This window comes from Geotrypetes seraphini, chromosome 18 (genome assembly GCF_902459505.1).
Source record: "Geotrypetes seraphini chromosome 18, aGeoSer1.1, whole genome shotgun sequence".
Classification (NCBI taxonomy): Eukaryota; Metazoa; Chordata; class Amphibia; order Gymnophiona; family Dermophiidae; genus Geotrypetes; species Geotrypetes seraphini.
Window position 1 is genome coordinate 26160904 of NC_047101.1, and position 13911 is coordinate 26174814.

The 13911-nt window shown below is 42.1% G+C and overlaps 1 protein-coding gene across 4 annotated transcripts in view; it reads right to left on the reverse strand.

The window, feature by feature from the left end:
* SLC23A1 (solute carrier family 23 member 1) overlaps positions 1-13911 on the reverse strand; it is a 131090-nt gene that overhangs the window by 90397 nt on the left and 26782 nt on the right. For all 4 annotated transcript variants that reach the window (XM_033927306.1, XM_033927302.1, XM_033927303.1 and 1 more), the window contains exons 4-6: positions 11985-12073; positions 4702-4769; positions 257-438 (exon numbers count right to left, since the gene is read on the reverse strand). In XM_033927306.1, the coding sequence (XP_033783197.1) occupies positions 257-438; positions 4702-4769; positions 11985-12073 (339 nt within the window). The remainder of the gene's footprint in view (positions 1-256; positions 439-4701; positions 4770-11984; positions 12074-13911) is intronic.

Below are 13911 nucleotides of genomic sequence, written 5' to 3' on the forward strand. Positions count from 1 at the left end.
GATCAAAACAGAGAGATTCAACAACTTCAGAGTTCCCCTTTATACAGGTCCCAGCTGAACACCAGAAGCAAAGAGCTTGATGAGAATTTGAAATCTTGAGGCATCAAGAAGCAAGACAAAAGCAGAAATCAAATACACAGAGGATTAGAAAATAAGGCTGAAAACATTGGAAATTTTTTGGTTTTTTTGAGGGGAGGAGTTTCTGTCCTTTCAAGTTAGGAACAATATGAAATGTCTCCAAAGTGCTCAGGCTTACAATATTGAGATGCCCCAGTGACTTCCGGCTCTTTCCCCTGCAGCTTGGAAGACTGAAAGTCCAATCAGAGAGATAGTAGGAGTTACAGTCAAGGGTCCAATGTAACTCAGCAGTGCTCCTGGGAGTCCCACCAGCCCGATAAACACTTCTACAATGCTAGACACAATGATCGCACCTTGGATCTGGCCAGAAAGAAGAATGAAAAGCAGTTATGATTTAACAGGACTAGTACACAGACTAAGATGAAAGTCATAGGAATTAGAGCTCACCTGTAAAAAAGGACTAATGGATGGAAGCATCTGAGACTCAAACAATTTGACTGGGTATCTTGGAATTACTCAGATATATCTTACTGTTTTAATACTTCACTGCTGACTGCATAAACTTTGTCCAATTTTAGTTTATACACCAACCTGCGGAATAGAAGGCCCTGGGAGGGTACACACAGGAATACTAGAGGTATCTGTAAGCATTTTTACCTTCAGTGATTCATTTCATTTGTAAATATGTTAAGTTAACCTGGGAGAGGAGAGGAGGACATTTCTCTGGGTAAGTAAACATGATTTTATAATTTTGGGATAAAAGATAAATTGAAGGTTCCTGTATAAAGAGAGTTTAAATTTTATAAAAGCAAACTTTACTCATTCACTAGTTTCCACAATGTAAAAGCATTTTCCCCATAGTTTTTCAATTTGAACTTTCTACTAGAGATAGAAACGTAGCTGTCACAGCCTAGAGCATGAACAGATTAACCACTGGCAGGCTTAGCAGGGCCTGTCTCAGTCGTCTTTCCCCCCCCCCCCAGCACATTTCTTCACTTGTAGTCTTAATTTTGAGTAAGTATTTATTGTGAGCTTCTATACTGCTACTAATGACTGGGGAGTCAATTCAGAGCGGTTTGCAAGTGCTTCTATAGAGTGTTACAATACAGAGGTACAAAGAGCTTCTATGAGGTGTGACCAGGCCTAAATTTAGGCATTGGTTATAGAATTTCCCCCCTCAGTGTACAAGATCTTGATCTGTTAATTAGCGGCTAAAGGTAGGTCATTACTTAGTCAAGGGCAAAATGCTATTTGAGGGCAATTTGATCTTTCTAGTGCTTTTGACCTTGTTGATCCTAATTTACTTTTATTTATATTACATAACTAGTTGTTTAGCCCGTTACATTAACGGGTGCTAGCAGCCCTTCTCCCTTACTTTTACCTCCTCCCTGTCCAGCAGCACCCCCACCCATTCCCTGCTCCCCCTATATAGCAGTAGCCCTTTTCCTTTTATCTCCCCCTGTTCAGCATCACCCCATTTCCAGCTCCCCATATCCAGCAGTAGCTATTCTCATTTGCAGGAGCCCTTCTCCCTTCCTTTTATCCCCCCCTCCTCCCGGTCTAGCAGTACCTCTTCCCTGCTTCCCCTATCCAGCAGTAGGCCTCCCTTCCTGTTACCTCCACCCCTGTCCAGAATCACCTCTTCCCCGCTCCTCCTGTACTGCAGCACCCCCTTACCTGCTCCCCCTGTCCAGTCCGGTGATCTCCAGCCATCAGGATGGCTCCTGCAGGGAGTCTAGTTCCTGTCCGGTCCGCGCCAGGCGTGCGAGCCTGCTCCGCCCCCTCCCGACCTGCTGGGAGTATTTGAATTAGACCCGACGGTTCCTGTTGAGGGAAGCACTCCTCACCGGACTCAGCGGTGAACTCCAGCCATCGGGCCGACATCCGCCTTGGTTTTTTGGTTTTTTTTAGTTGAAAGATGCGGCGGTGGCTCCTCTCATGATCCCCGCCTGCGTCGGAAGTCCAACCCAGGCGGGGATCGTGAGATTAGCCACCGCCGCGTCTTTCAAAGAATCGTAAGCCGCGCATGCACACTTCCTATGTGTCAAATGCAGGGCTCACGTGACAGTGGATCGCAGGCACTCCTCTTGCTCTCCGGCTGGTGTTAACGTCTGGGGCATTTTTTATTGTTATGTGTAATCAAGGCAGAGATGAGAAGTGGCTCGAGCCGACGCGCTTGTGCTGGGGACTCATACAGTCCAGTCCTTCTGGAGAGTGTAGGGCAGTGGGGCCGTAGTAAGAGCGGGGCATGCTGCAGTCTTGGCGGCCACGGACATACGGATCATGGAAGCACGCCGATAAGACTGCGCATGCGCCGCCTACGGTTTTATTATATAGATTGAGGTTTATAGGGCAAATTGGATAAGTGAGTTTTTGTCTCATTGTTTATATAAAGTTAAAATGAATAATTTGATATCCACAAGTTGGAAAATAAATTGTGGGGTACTAAGGACATTGGAAGGAAGGAGGGAGGGAATAGAAAGAGACAATTGTTGGGCCTGAGTGCAGAAACTTGAATTAAACACAATCAAGTACCCAATGCAAAGCACACTTAAGATTCTGGGAATACAACTAGACAGAAATTGCACAATGCAGACTCAAATCCACAAAATCATCCAAAAAGCATTCTTCACAATGCGAAACCTAAGAAAAATAAGAAAATTCTTCAACAAAGATCAATACAAGATTTTAGTACAATCCCTTGTACTAAGTATTGTAGACTACTGCAACAGCCTCTACCTATCATGCCCAAACTATATGATAAAACAACTACAGACCGTTCAGAACACGGCCCTCAGACTCATCTATTCCCTCGGCAAATATGACCAAATCACCAATGCATACCTAGACTCACACTGGCTACCGATAAAAGCAAGATCCCAGTTCAAATTCTACTGTCTACTATATAAAGTAACCCATAGAACAGCACCCAGCTACCTAAACAACTGACTATACCATAACCTCTCACCCAGAATAAGGAGAACTCAGAGCCTATTCAACTACCCCCCTCTCAATGGTACCCGACGCAAGAAACTATACGACAGCCTTTTGGCGACACAGGCAGCGAAGATTGACACTACCATCTCCAATCTACTGACCAAAACAACAGACATTAAAGTATTCTGAAAAGAAATCAAAACTCATCTCTTCAAAAAACACTTCCCATCATTTTAACCTCACTATAGCACTAGAAAATACTCTCATGAACACCACCACCACCACCACAGCAACACCTTCAACATTGTACAACTCACTACTGTATCCCGATTGTATTATTATTCATCACAGTAACCTATTATATACTTACTCTTTACTTTGTAATTCTCCTGGAAATAACCAGACTAACAATTGTAACTTGCTACTTTGTACTGTAACGCTCCTGGAAATGTCCAGACTTCTAATTTGTAATCCGCTTAGAACCGCAAGGCACAAGCGGAATAGAAATCACTAATGTAATGTAATGTAATCTGTCAAATAACCTGGACATAACCCATATAAAATTTTAAAATAAAAATCAAGCTTTTAAATTCAATTCTTGCATCAATTGGCAAACAATGCAGTTCTCGTAGTAATGAGGTAACATGATTGAATCTATTTCCCCTCAACATTTTGTAAAATCTACAATCATTTCATCTGTTTGACAGGAAGACCTAGCAAACATATTAGAACAATTCAATGAGATAATTATTAAGGAATGAACTATAACCGGCAAAAAACTTCTCTCTAAAATATCCTAGTATACTTCTCCACCTCCTTGAGACCGCTCTTACATTCCTTTCCATCCCTCTTATCTCTCTCTTCCCCATGCATCTTTATCTCACTCCTCTCCCACCACTGTGTCCAATAATTCCCTCTCCCTCCCTATGCCCAACAATTCTCCTCTCTCTTTCTCTCTCACTCAGATACAAAATTCTTCTTCCCTCACCTCAGCATCCCTTTCCCTCACTCCTTCCATTCTTCCATCGTACTATGCATAAACCATAAAACAAAAATGAACAAAAAAAAAATACCTTAGGTAAGACTAGACAGTCACCTAGATCAGCAACTTCAGTCAAAGCAAAACAATAAGTCCTGAGCCATGCAAAGAATCAACATATACTTTAAATTGCATTTTTATAGGATATGTGAAGATCCTACTTGTTGAATTTAATTATCACAAAATATTGCTGTGGCTGCATGCTAAGGCTGAAGGTTCACCTTGAATGCCAACCACCTTGCATTGACTCTAAGGTCTCCATACTTATAACATGCTCCAGCGTTGCATTCTGAAGCATAGTATGATGGTTGTTATGTAAGGGTAAGCATGTACATGGCCAACTAAAGCTAATATCTCAGATTATGATTCCTTTCCCAATTTAGCCATAACAGTTATATGCCTGGTAATAAAGGTGAATAAGCTATATATATGCTATAAAGATGACGGATTTCTATTCAAAGTGTCCCACATCCTGCTTTTGACCTGAAAGCTAATCAAGAAATGTATTAAGTCAATCCAATACAAATATATCAATTTTTTTGTTTGTCTATTGACATTTATGTCCACAGAATTTGAAGCAGAGAAATCTGACACATTAGAGAGGCATAAGTGTTTACCATGGTGAGCATATGATACAAAACAGTTACCTCTCTGATCCTTGGTTGCCAGATATGTGATGTGTTCAAAGGCTCTGTCCAGTTCCTGTAGATCTCCTCTAGGGAGGGAACAAAAATGGGAATAAAAAGCAGGAATGCTATCTGAATCTATAGCATTGTGTTCGTTCTACTACTTCACTACAGGATTAATAATGATTCACTCCCTCCTTTTCATAATCTTTTCCATGAATGATTAGAAACATAGAAAAAAGCAGCAGAAAAGGGCTATAGCCCACCAAGTCTGCCCATTCCAAGTATCTCCTCCCCTGAATTTACTCCCTTAAAGATCCCACATGAGTATCCCATTTTCTCTTAAAATCCGTCACGCTGCTGGCCTTTATCACCTGAAGTGAGAGTCTGTTCCAATGATCCACTACTCTTTCGGTGAAGAAGTACTTCCTGGAGTCGCCATGAAACTTCCCTCCCCTGATTTTCAGCGGATGCCCTCTGGTGGTCGAGGGTCCCATGAGCCAGAAGATATCATCTTCTGACTCGATGCGTCCCGTGATGTACTTATATGTTTCAATCATATCTCCCCGTTCTCTTCTTTCCTCAAGTGATTGTTACATTGGCCATAAAATTGAAGAAATTATTTATTGAAAAGGATCCTTAACAATTTGTTACTGAACTGGCTGATCAGAAAATAAAAAAGAAATTCAAGTAGTGAGCTGGATGAAAACAGAGTGAGTACTGTACATTAGTACAGACAGGAACATGATGATCTAATTCTGAGTAGTTCCCAAAGTTAACCAATATCGTGAAAGAGACTGAAGAACTTCATCAGGAACACACACATTCTTCCCCAGTCAATTCTGAAAAATGAACACATCTTTTGGTGCATCTAACATCCTCTCTCCTATGCTGCATGGCCTTCACAGCCACTGCTGAAAAGTCTGAACTGGGCTTATCAATTGGTGTGTACAGGTAGTCCCCGGGTTAAGAACGGGTTCCGTTTTGTAAACCGCTTTGAAGTTGAATTTGTATGTAACTCACATCCTAGTATTCCTCCCATCTTCTCCACCTCCTTGAGACCACTCTTACATTCCTTTCCATCCATCCCACTGTCTCCTCTCCACCAACACATCCAACATTACTCCCTCTCATCTCTCTTCCCCATGCATCTCTATCTCATTCCTCTCCCACCACCGTGTCCAATAATTCTCTCTCCCTCCCTATGCCCAACAAATCTCCTCTTTCTTCACCTCCCCATGTGCACCATCTCTCTTTCTCTCTCACTCAAGATACCCAATTCTCCCTTTCTATTTCTTCCCCCACCTCAGCATTTCTTTCCCTCACTCCCTCCATTCTTCCATCATATGGTTCATTCTCCCCTCCATTCTGTGTCCCAAGTCTGTGCTCCCTCCCGAGTTCCAATGTCTCTCCATCCCTCCATTCTATGCCCCAAGTACATGCCTCCCTACAGTGGGTGTTTACCTTCTGGCTGGCTCCCTCCTTCCAGCTGCAGTCATTTCTCTGCACAAATCTGTGGGCAGCTGCTCCTATGCGCATCCCACAGCTGAGCCAGAAGCCTTCCATCTGACAGAGGAAGTTCCTCCCACGTCAGAGGGACTTAGCTGTTCTTTTATCTAAATTTTTTACATTGGAATCAATATTCTCAAATTTGGTCACTACTTCTTGAGAGAAATCAACATTCTGCTTGACTACAGATCTTAACAACCCCTCAACTCACATATTTACTTCCCACAAATCTTTCAAAGTAATTTCTTGTGAGCACTTTCCTCATGTAACCCTTCTTGGGTAATTGCCTTAGGCAATATTACATTACATTACATTACGGATTTCTATTCCGTTTGTACTTTGCGGTTCTAAGCAGATTACATTGGAAGATAACTGGGCATTTCCAGGAGGTTACATTACATTGGGAGATAGCTGGACATTTCCAGGAAGTTACATTACATTGGAAGATAGCTGGACATTTCCAGGAAGATACATTGAAAGAAAGTTGGACATTTCCATGAAATTACATTACATTAGAAGGTAGTTGGTTTCAAGTTACATAGTGAGGTTTCAGGTTATTTTGTGACATAGAGAAGAAGATTCCAGCATGATGGGATTCATGTTAGGTTAGGTTAACCGAATATGTTTTTTGAATAGTAGTGTTTTTATATTTTTTTCGGAATGCTTTATAGTCTGTTGTTGTAGTCAATAGGTTGGATATGGAGGGGTCAAGTTTCGCTGCTTTAGTAGCTAGGAGACTGTCGTATAGTTTTTTTTGCGTTGGGTACCTTTTAGTGCTGGGTAGGAGAATGGTGTCTGGGTTCTCCTAATTCTGGGTGAAAGGTTTCGATTTAGGCGATTGTTTAGGTAGGTAGGCGCAGTTCCGCTTATTACTTTGTATAATAGAATGAATAATTTGAATTGGATTCTGGCTTGTATGGGTAGCCAGTGTGAGTCTAGGTAGGCATTGGTGATGTGGTCAAATTTTCCGAGTGAATAGATTAGCCTGAGAGCTGTGTTCTGAACGGACTGTAGTTGTTTAATTAAGTTTATTGGACAAGGTAGGCAGAGGATGTTGCAGTAGTCCAATAGTCCTAGTACAAGGGATTGGACTATGATCCTGTATTGTTCTTTGTTGAAGAATTTTCTTATTTTTCGTAGGTTACGCATGGTGAAGTATGCTTTTTGTGTTGTTTTGTTGATTTGAGTCTGCATTGAGCAGCATCTATCTATCAATACTCGAAGGATTTTAAGAGATGTCTGTATTGGATATTTGGTTACATTTATTACCAATTCTGTTATGGAAGGGTTTTTTTCCTTTTCAAGTAGTAAGAATTTTGTTTTATCCGAGTTAAGCTTCAATTTGTGGTTTGTCATCCATTTTTCCACTGCTTTCAGAGTTGTTTCCAGGTGTCCTGTTGAGTTGGGGTCTTGGTTATCAAAGGGGAGCAGAATGGTTATGTCGTCTGCGTAACTGAATGATATTACATTTAGGGTATCTAGAGTGGTACCAAGGGAGGATATGAATAGATTGAAGAGGATGGGCGATAGTGGTGACCCTTGTGGGACTCCACAGGGGTTAGACCATGGGGCTGATTTGAGATCGTTAGACTTTACTCTATAGGTTCTTGTTTTAAGGAATCCTTGGATCCAGTTGTATACCCCACCTGAGATCCCTATGGCGTCTATTATCTGGAGTAGTATGGTGTGATCTACTAGGTCAAATGCAGCAGAAAGATCTAGTTGGATAATTAGTATCCTACTTCCTTTACTGAGGTATTGTCGGGCTGTATCCAGTAGTGTTGCTAGTAATGTCTCTGTGCTATGGTTTGTTCTGAATCCTGATTGTGAGGGATGGAGTAAGTTATGGTTTTCCAGGTAATTTGTGAGATATTGTGCAACAAGACCTTCTATTATTTTAACGTATAATGGGATTGAAGCGATGGGTCTATAGTTAGAGGGAGAGTCAATTGGGCCTTTACGATCTTTCAGTAGAGGGGTGATTATGATCTCGCCTAGTTCTGGTGGGAATTGGCCTTCTCTGAGTGTGATTTGTATCCATTGCATGAGGTTAGCTTTGAAATTAGGGGTAGCGTTCATTAGTAGATATGAGGGGCAGTTATTCAGATCACATGATTTTCTGAGGAAAGTAGCTCTCCCACTGAACCTTTGGAAGCCACTTCGGCACCAAATTCACAAGATGAAGGAGGGGGAGGAGGATTCCTTTCTAAGGGACTGAGAGATGCCCCCGTGACTGAATTGGCTACTTTAGTTGAAGCCGACCCCTCAGCTAAAGAAACTACATGAAGATCCATAGGGCCTCCTGCTGAAGGTATAGAGCTAAGTGGTTTTACCTTCCTTTTCCCCATATCAAAAGAAGATCATTGCACATTATAAACTAGAACAACAGAAAAAGAATAGGGGGAAAAAAGGAAGCACTCTATATAAGTGAATGTTAAACATAAGTTCACTTAGCTCTCGTTGCAGTAGCAGTGGCTCTTTGTGGCTCCAAGGGGCATGGCGTGCCCCTCTGGCCGCGCCTGCAGCGTCCTTTTAGCTGGTATAAAGAGGACCGTGCTGACGTCACGTGTCTGTCCAACACTGTGCACACTAGACTGCGGCACAGCACAAAGATAATTTAGCCAGGAAAAGGAGCCACGGGGATCCCGGAAGTAGGTCACAGTCTCTCTTTCACCTCACTCGCCTTTGTCCGCCTATTGGATTTCTAAGTGGCATACATATGAGTCTCCAATAAAAAGTAAAATCTTGGGGACATGGACTATAAGACATACTGGTCCATCAAGGTAGAGGGGTAGAACTACATAGCTTAAAGGAAAGAGAGACAATAATAGGAAGAACAATTGGACCCATTCCCCTCCTACCTATACGAGAATATTCCCGCACAGGCCATCTCTTCTATCACTAACCTCATAAATTCCACCCTTCACTTGGGCCTTTTCTCCCCAGAAATGGGTCTTATTGCCTTGACCCCAGTACTGAAAAAATCTGACCTTGACCCTTCCATACCTTCCAGTTATCGCCCAATTGCAAATATACCTCTCTTAACCAAAATGCTTGAGTCTATCATTTCTACCCAACTCTCATCATTCTTAGAGAGATTCTCTATTCTCCTACTCTATCAATATGGCTTTAGTCCCAACTTCAGCACCAAATCCCTACTGACCTCCCTGATCTCAAAGGTTCAGCAACTTCATTCTCGAAACAAGTTCGCCGTCCTCCTACAATTTGACCTTTCTGCTGCTTTTGACGTTGTCCACCATGATATTCTTATTTACCAACTCTCTGAGATAGGCATTAACTCCACAGTCCTAGACTGGTTCTCAAAATTCCTCCGCTCTCGTTCTTACATTGTCAATATGAATGGCACCTCATCCTCCCCCTGGAAACCGAATTGTGGAGTCCCGCAAGGCTCTCCCCTATCTCCTATCCTTTTCAACATCTACATGTCCTCCCTCAAACTCCTCCATCTATCCCCCCTTGAAACAATTTACACTTATGCTGATGACATCCTCGTCCTCCTCGAGACCGATTCGAACCTCACCAACCTGTCTAAAAACATATCCTCTTGTATACTGAACCTACAATCTTGGGCCCACACTGTGCAAATGAAACTAAACGAGTCCAAAACAAGACTTCTTTGGCTCGGCCCAAAACTAGACCAACTACCCACCTCCATCCCACTACCCTCTGGCTCCACTCTGCAGCTTGAGTTCTCGAGCAATGTTCTGGGCGTCATCATTGATTCCACATGGTCCTTCAACGACCACCTCCAATCCTTGGTAAAAAAAATGCTTTTTCAGCCTTCATATGCTGAGGAAAATTAGATCCTGCTTCCATCAAAACCATTTTACCCTCCTTGTCCAATCCATCATCCTTTCCAGTTTAGACTATTGCAACTCTATCTACTTAAACCTAACTAAGAAAAACCTTCATAGACTTCAGCGGATTCAGAATGCAGCAGCCAAGCTCATCTTCGCTAAAAGTAAATTTGATCATGTCTCTCCGCTCCTGTCCAAACTTCACTGGCTTCCGATAATCGCCAGGGTCCACTTTAAATGCGCCTGTCTAGCTTTCAAGATCCTACACGGTATCATCCCTCCCTTTATCCCTCTTTCTTGGAATTCTTCAAACCCTAATATCACCAGACCCTCCCACAAATTAAAACTATCCTTCCCCTCGCTAAAAGGCATTTTCCATACAGGAAAACTAGGGACCTCCCTCCCCTTCAAAATCACTGAGCTCTGGAACAACCTTCACAGTAGTTCCCATCCCATGGTGCAAAAAAAGAAAACAAATCATACTCAGTTCAAGCTTCACCTTCTCTTCCACTATTTCCAGTTTGGTCAAACAATGCAAACCAGGTAGGTCAAACAAGCAACCAAAAAACAAAGCACAAGTTCTTCACCCCGTACTTAATAGCCAGTGCTTGGGGGAAAATCAGGAATATTACTTCCCCAAGCTTGGGATTTCACCTCCCATAAAGGAACCAAATCTTCAGGTTCCCCCACCCACATAAATCCACAAAATAAACTGGAAGCCTCAAAAAGTTCTCATACAAGGCAAAGAAAAAAAACACAATTCAAAATAACTGGGCCTTAATATACTACTTCAGCAGAAGGTGAAAGAAAAAAATCATGCCAAAGGCAATATCTTATTAGTCTTTGGGTTTGGGCAAGGTCATAGAAACATAGAATATGACGGCAGAAAAGGGCCATCGGCCCAACAAGAACCCTCCCCCCTAAGCACATTATTAAAGGTTTCAGACTTTGTGCTCAGTTCCTTGTTCTTAGCAACTGTTAAGTGGCAAAAACATTCAAAAAGGAACAAGAAAAACAATTTTCCTTTGTGCAACAGCACAAACAAAGCAAAACTTGCTGCACCAACTTCTATGTGAAGAGCTCCAACCTGCCAAGAACTGTGGCTACAGCTCCATGCCATCGTCGTCCTCTGGTTCAGGAAGGGATCAGCTTTCCTCTGCCTGAGCTTCCTGCTCTGGGTTTACTGACACATAGATGCCTACCACTTTGAGGTAGGCATCTACACCGAGGCACCTAGTTATGAGCGGATTCAGGGCAGATTTTGGTTGTGGTTTCACTTAGGCACACTCATTTAAGCCAAGAAACCCTGGCCTAAATGGCAGTGTGCCTAAGGCTTTAACTCCTACTGATGCCTAAGAATGCTTAAGCGCCACTAGGCGTAATTCTATAAACAGCGTCAGGCACCATTTATAGAATCAGGGCCTTAGGGCATAGGAGGATGCTTGGCTGTACCTACAGCTACAGATTTATCTGACAAAGAGCCCAAGATAGCTTCTCACTAGACCAGCTGTGTGTGTTTATGGGAAAGTGCTCATTCTTCCTCTTTGGAAGGGAGGGAAAAGGGAGATGCTGGACTATCAGGTGAGGGGGGTTAGAACCTTGAGCTGCTCCTAATGGGAGGAGGGGTAAATGGCTGAAGGTTTGCCTAGGTTATCGGAATCCCTTGGACAATGCCTGTTTCTAATAGAAGTAAAATAGTAAAAGAAAAGTGAATAATAAAATTCTTACCTGTCCTTACAAATTTAAATCAAAATGTTCCCTTACTCTCATCTATTGTATAGATCTATTAGGTATCAAACAATTAATGTAAGAGCAGATTCATTGAACATTTGTTCCATTTTTACACCCAGGCAAAAATTACTCAGTTGATCAATGAAAATGCCACATTTCCCTTAATTTCAATGGGAAGAATTCTTGAACAAAAATCCTGTAGGTGAAATTATAATCATGACATGTTAAACAAAATAAATAGTTTACCATCAGAGGGACATTTCCACTTGTCCAGGGCTAATATGGCTTTAGCAGGAACCAGGAAAGCAAAGGCACTGGCTTGGAAAAGGGGGAGCCTATAGGAATGAGAAAAAAACCCTTTAATATGCAGACTTTCTTCTAACTTTATAGAATATAACTGGACAGTAAGGGCTTCTATGTCTACGTGAAATATCTAAAATGAGAAACAAATGTCAACACACAAATTTATAGCTGCTCTGAAGAAAATGTAAATATGTGCATGTACACACATTATATAAAATACATGCATACATTGCAACTCTGCCAGGACAGGAAGGAAGGAAGAAAGCAGTGCTGGGCTTGAACCCTGAGGAAACTGGGCAAGTCACTTAGCCCTTCACTGCCCCAGGTTTGGTAGCCCACCAGGACTAATCTAATACACAATTTATGAATCGCACTATACCAAAAAGGTTCAAGGCGATTTATATTCAAAAAGGTCATAAAATCGACAGGAAAATACAATCAATCAATCATATTGCCGACTATGAGTCAAAAGCAGATGATTTGATGCTTATATTGAGAAATCCTACAAGTTCTTTGTCTCATCTGCTTGATGCCTTTGCTGAGTATGGCTTCCACTCTGGTTTCTTGTTGAACCTTCAGAAATCAGTAGCCCTCCCCTTCCAATCAACTTTGCCAGCACAATGGAATTGGCCTTTCCCATTAACTTGAGTGCCAGGGAAAGTTAACTACTTGGGGATTACGATTCCACAGGATATCTTAATATACAACCCTTGTTGGAAAAGACTAAAACACGCTGGCTGACTTAGTGGCATTTTCCCATTTCTTTGATGGGGCGCATTGCTCATTATAATATGCTGATACTTCCTCAATGGCTGTATGTTTACCAAATGCTGCCCCTGACCTTCTCAAGGACTATGGAATGTAATTTGGACAAATTACTATGTGGGTTTCTTTGGCTGGGTGGCTTCCCACGCCTTCCTTTATGCCTGGTGACTTTACCAATAAATGGGAGCAGCCTGGAATTGTTGCCTTTGAGGAGATTTGTGGAGGCCTGTCACATGCGGCATATTCATGATTGGTTTCTTTATGCGTCTTACTTCTCCTGGATTCTGGTTGAATTACAGTTTTGGAAACCCTATCATTTCAGTTCTCTCTTACATACCCCTCGAGTTGTGGCTGCTGTCCTGGGGAACCCCTATTACTTTTTTCTTGTTCCCTTGAGATCCACTTGACGCCAAGTATGTGCTCAGTTGCACTTAAACTTTCAGTTTACACCTCTCTTATGGAAATGGCATATTTCTACCAGGTATAACAGCTGCGGGATTTCTGGTGGATAGAAGGGGAAACATTTCCTATTTGTATCAGATCCTTACTGGTGAGGGTACTCTACCAACACTTTCCCAGTTGTGCACTGCTTATGGTTGGAGCAGATTGGATGTCTTTTCCTATCTCTAACTTCGGCACTATGAGACTTCTTTGCCCTCCTCGGTGTCCGAAGTATATTGGTTAGATGCCCAGCTGATAGTGCCCTTTAAATAGTTTTGCCATTCACTGTTGGAATTTTCTTTCTCTTTAGACTCTGCTAAGGTGTCCCAGGCTTGGAATTTTGAATTGCAGATTAAGTTGCAGGGATTTCACATACAACGCTTCCTGAAACTGCTTCATGGCCTCTTGCCTAACATTTCTTACTTTGAAATGGGCTACAAATTTCTTTGTAGATTGTACATAGCGCCTTGGTGTGCATATAGAGCAACACTTGTCTTTGCGGACTCTTGCCTAAAGTGTGGTTACCCTAAAGCAGTGGTCTCAAACTTAAACCCTTTGCAGGGCCACATTTTGGATTTGTAGGTACTTAAGAGGGCCTCAGAAAAAAATAGTTAATGTCTTATTAAAGAAATTACAGTTTTGCATGAGGTAAAACTCTTTATAG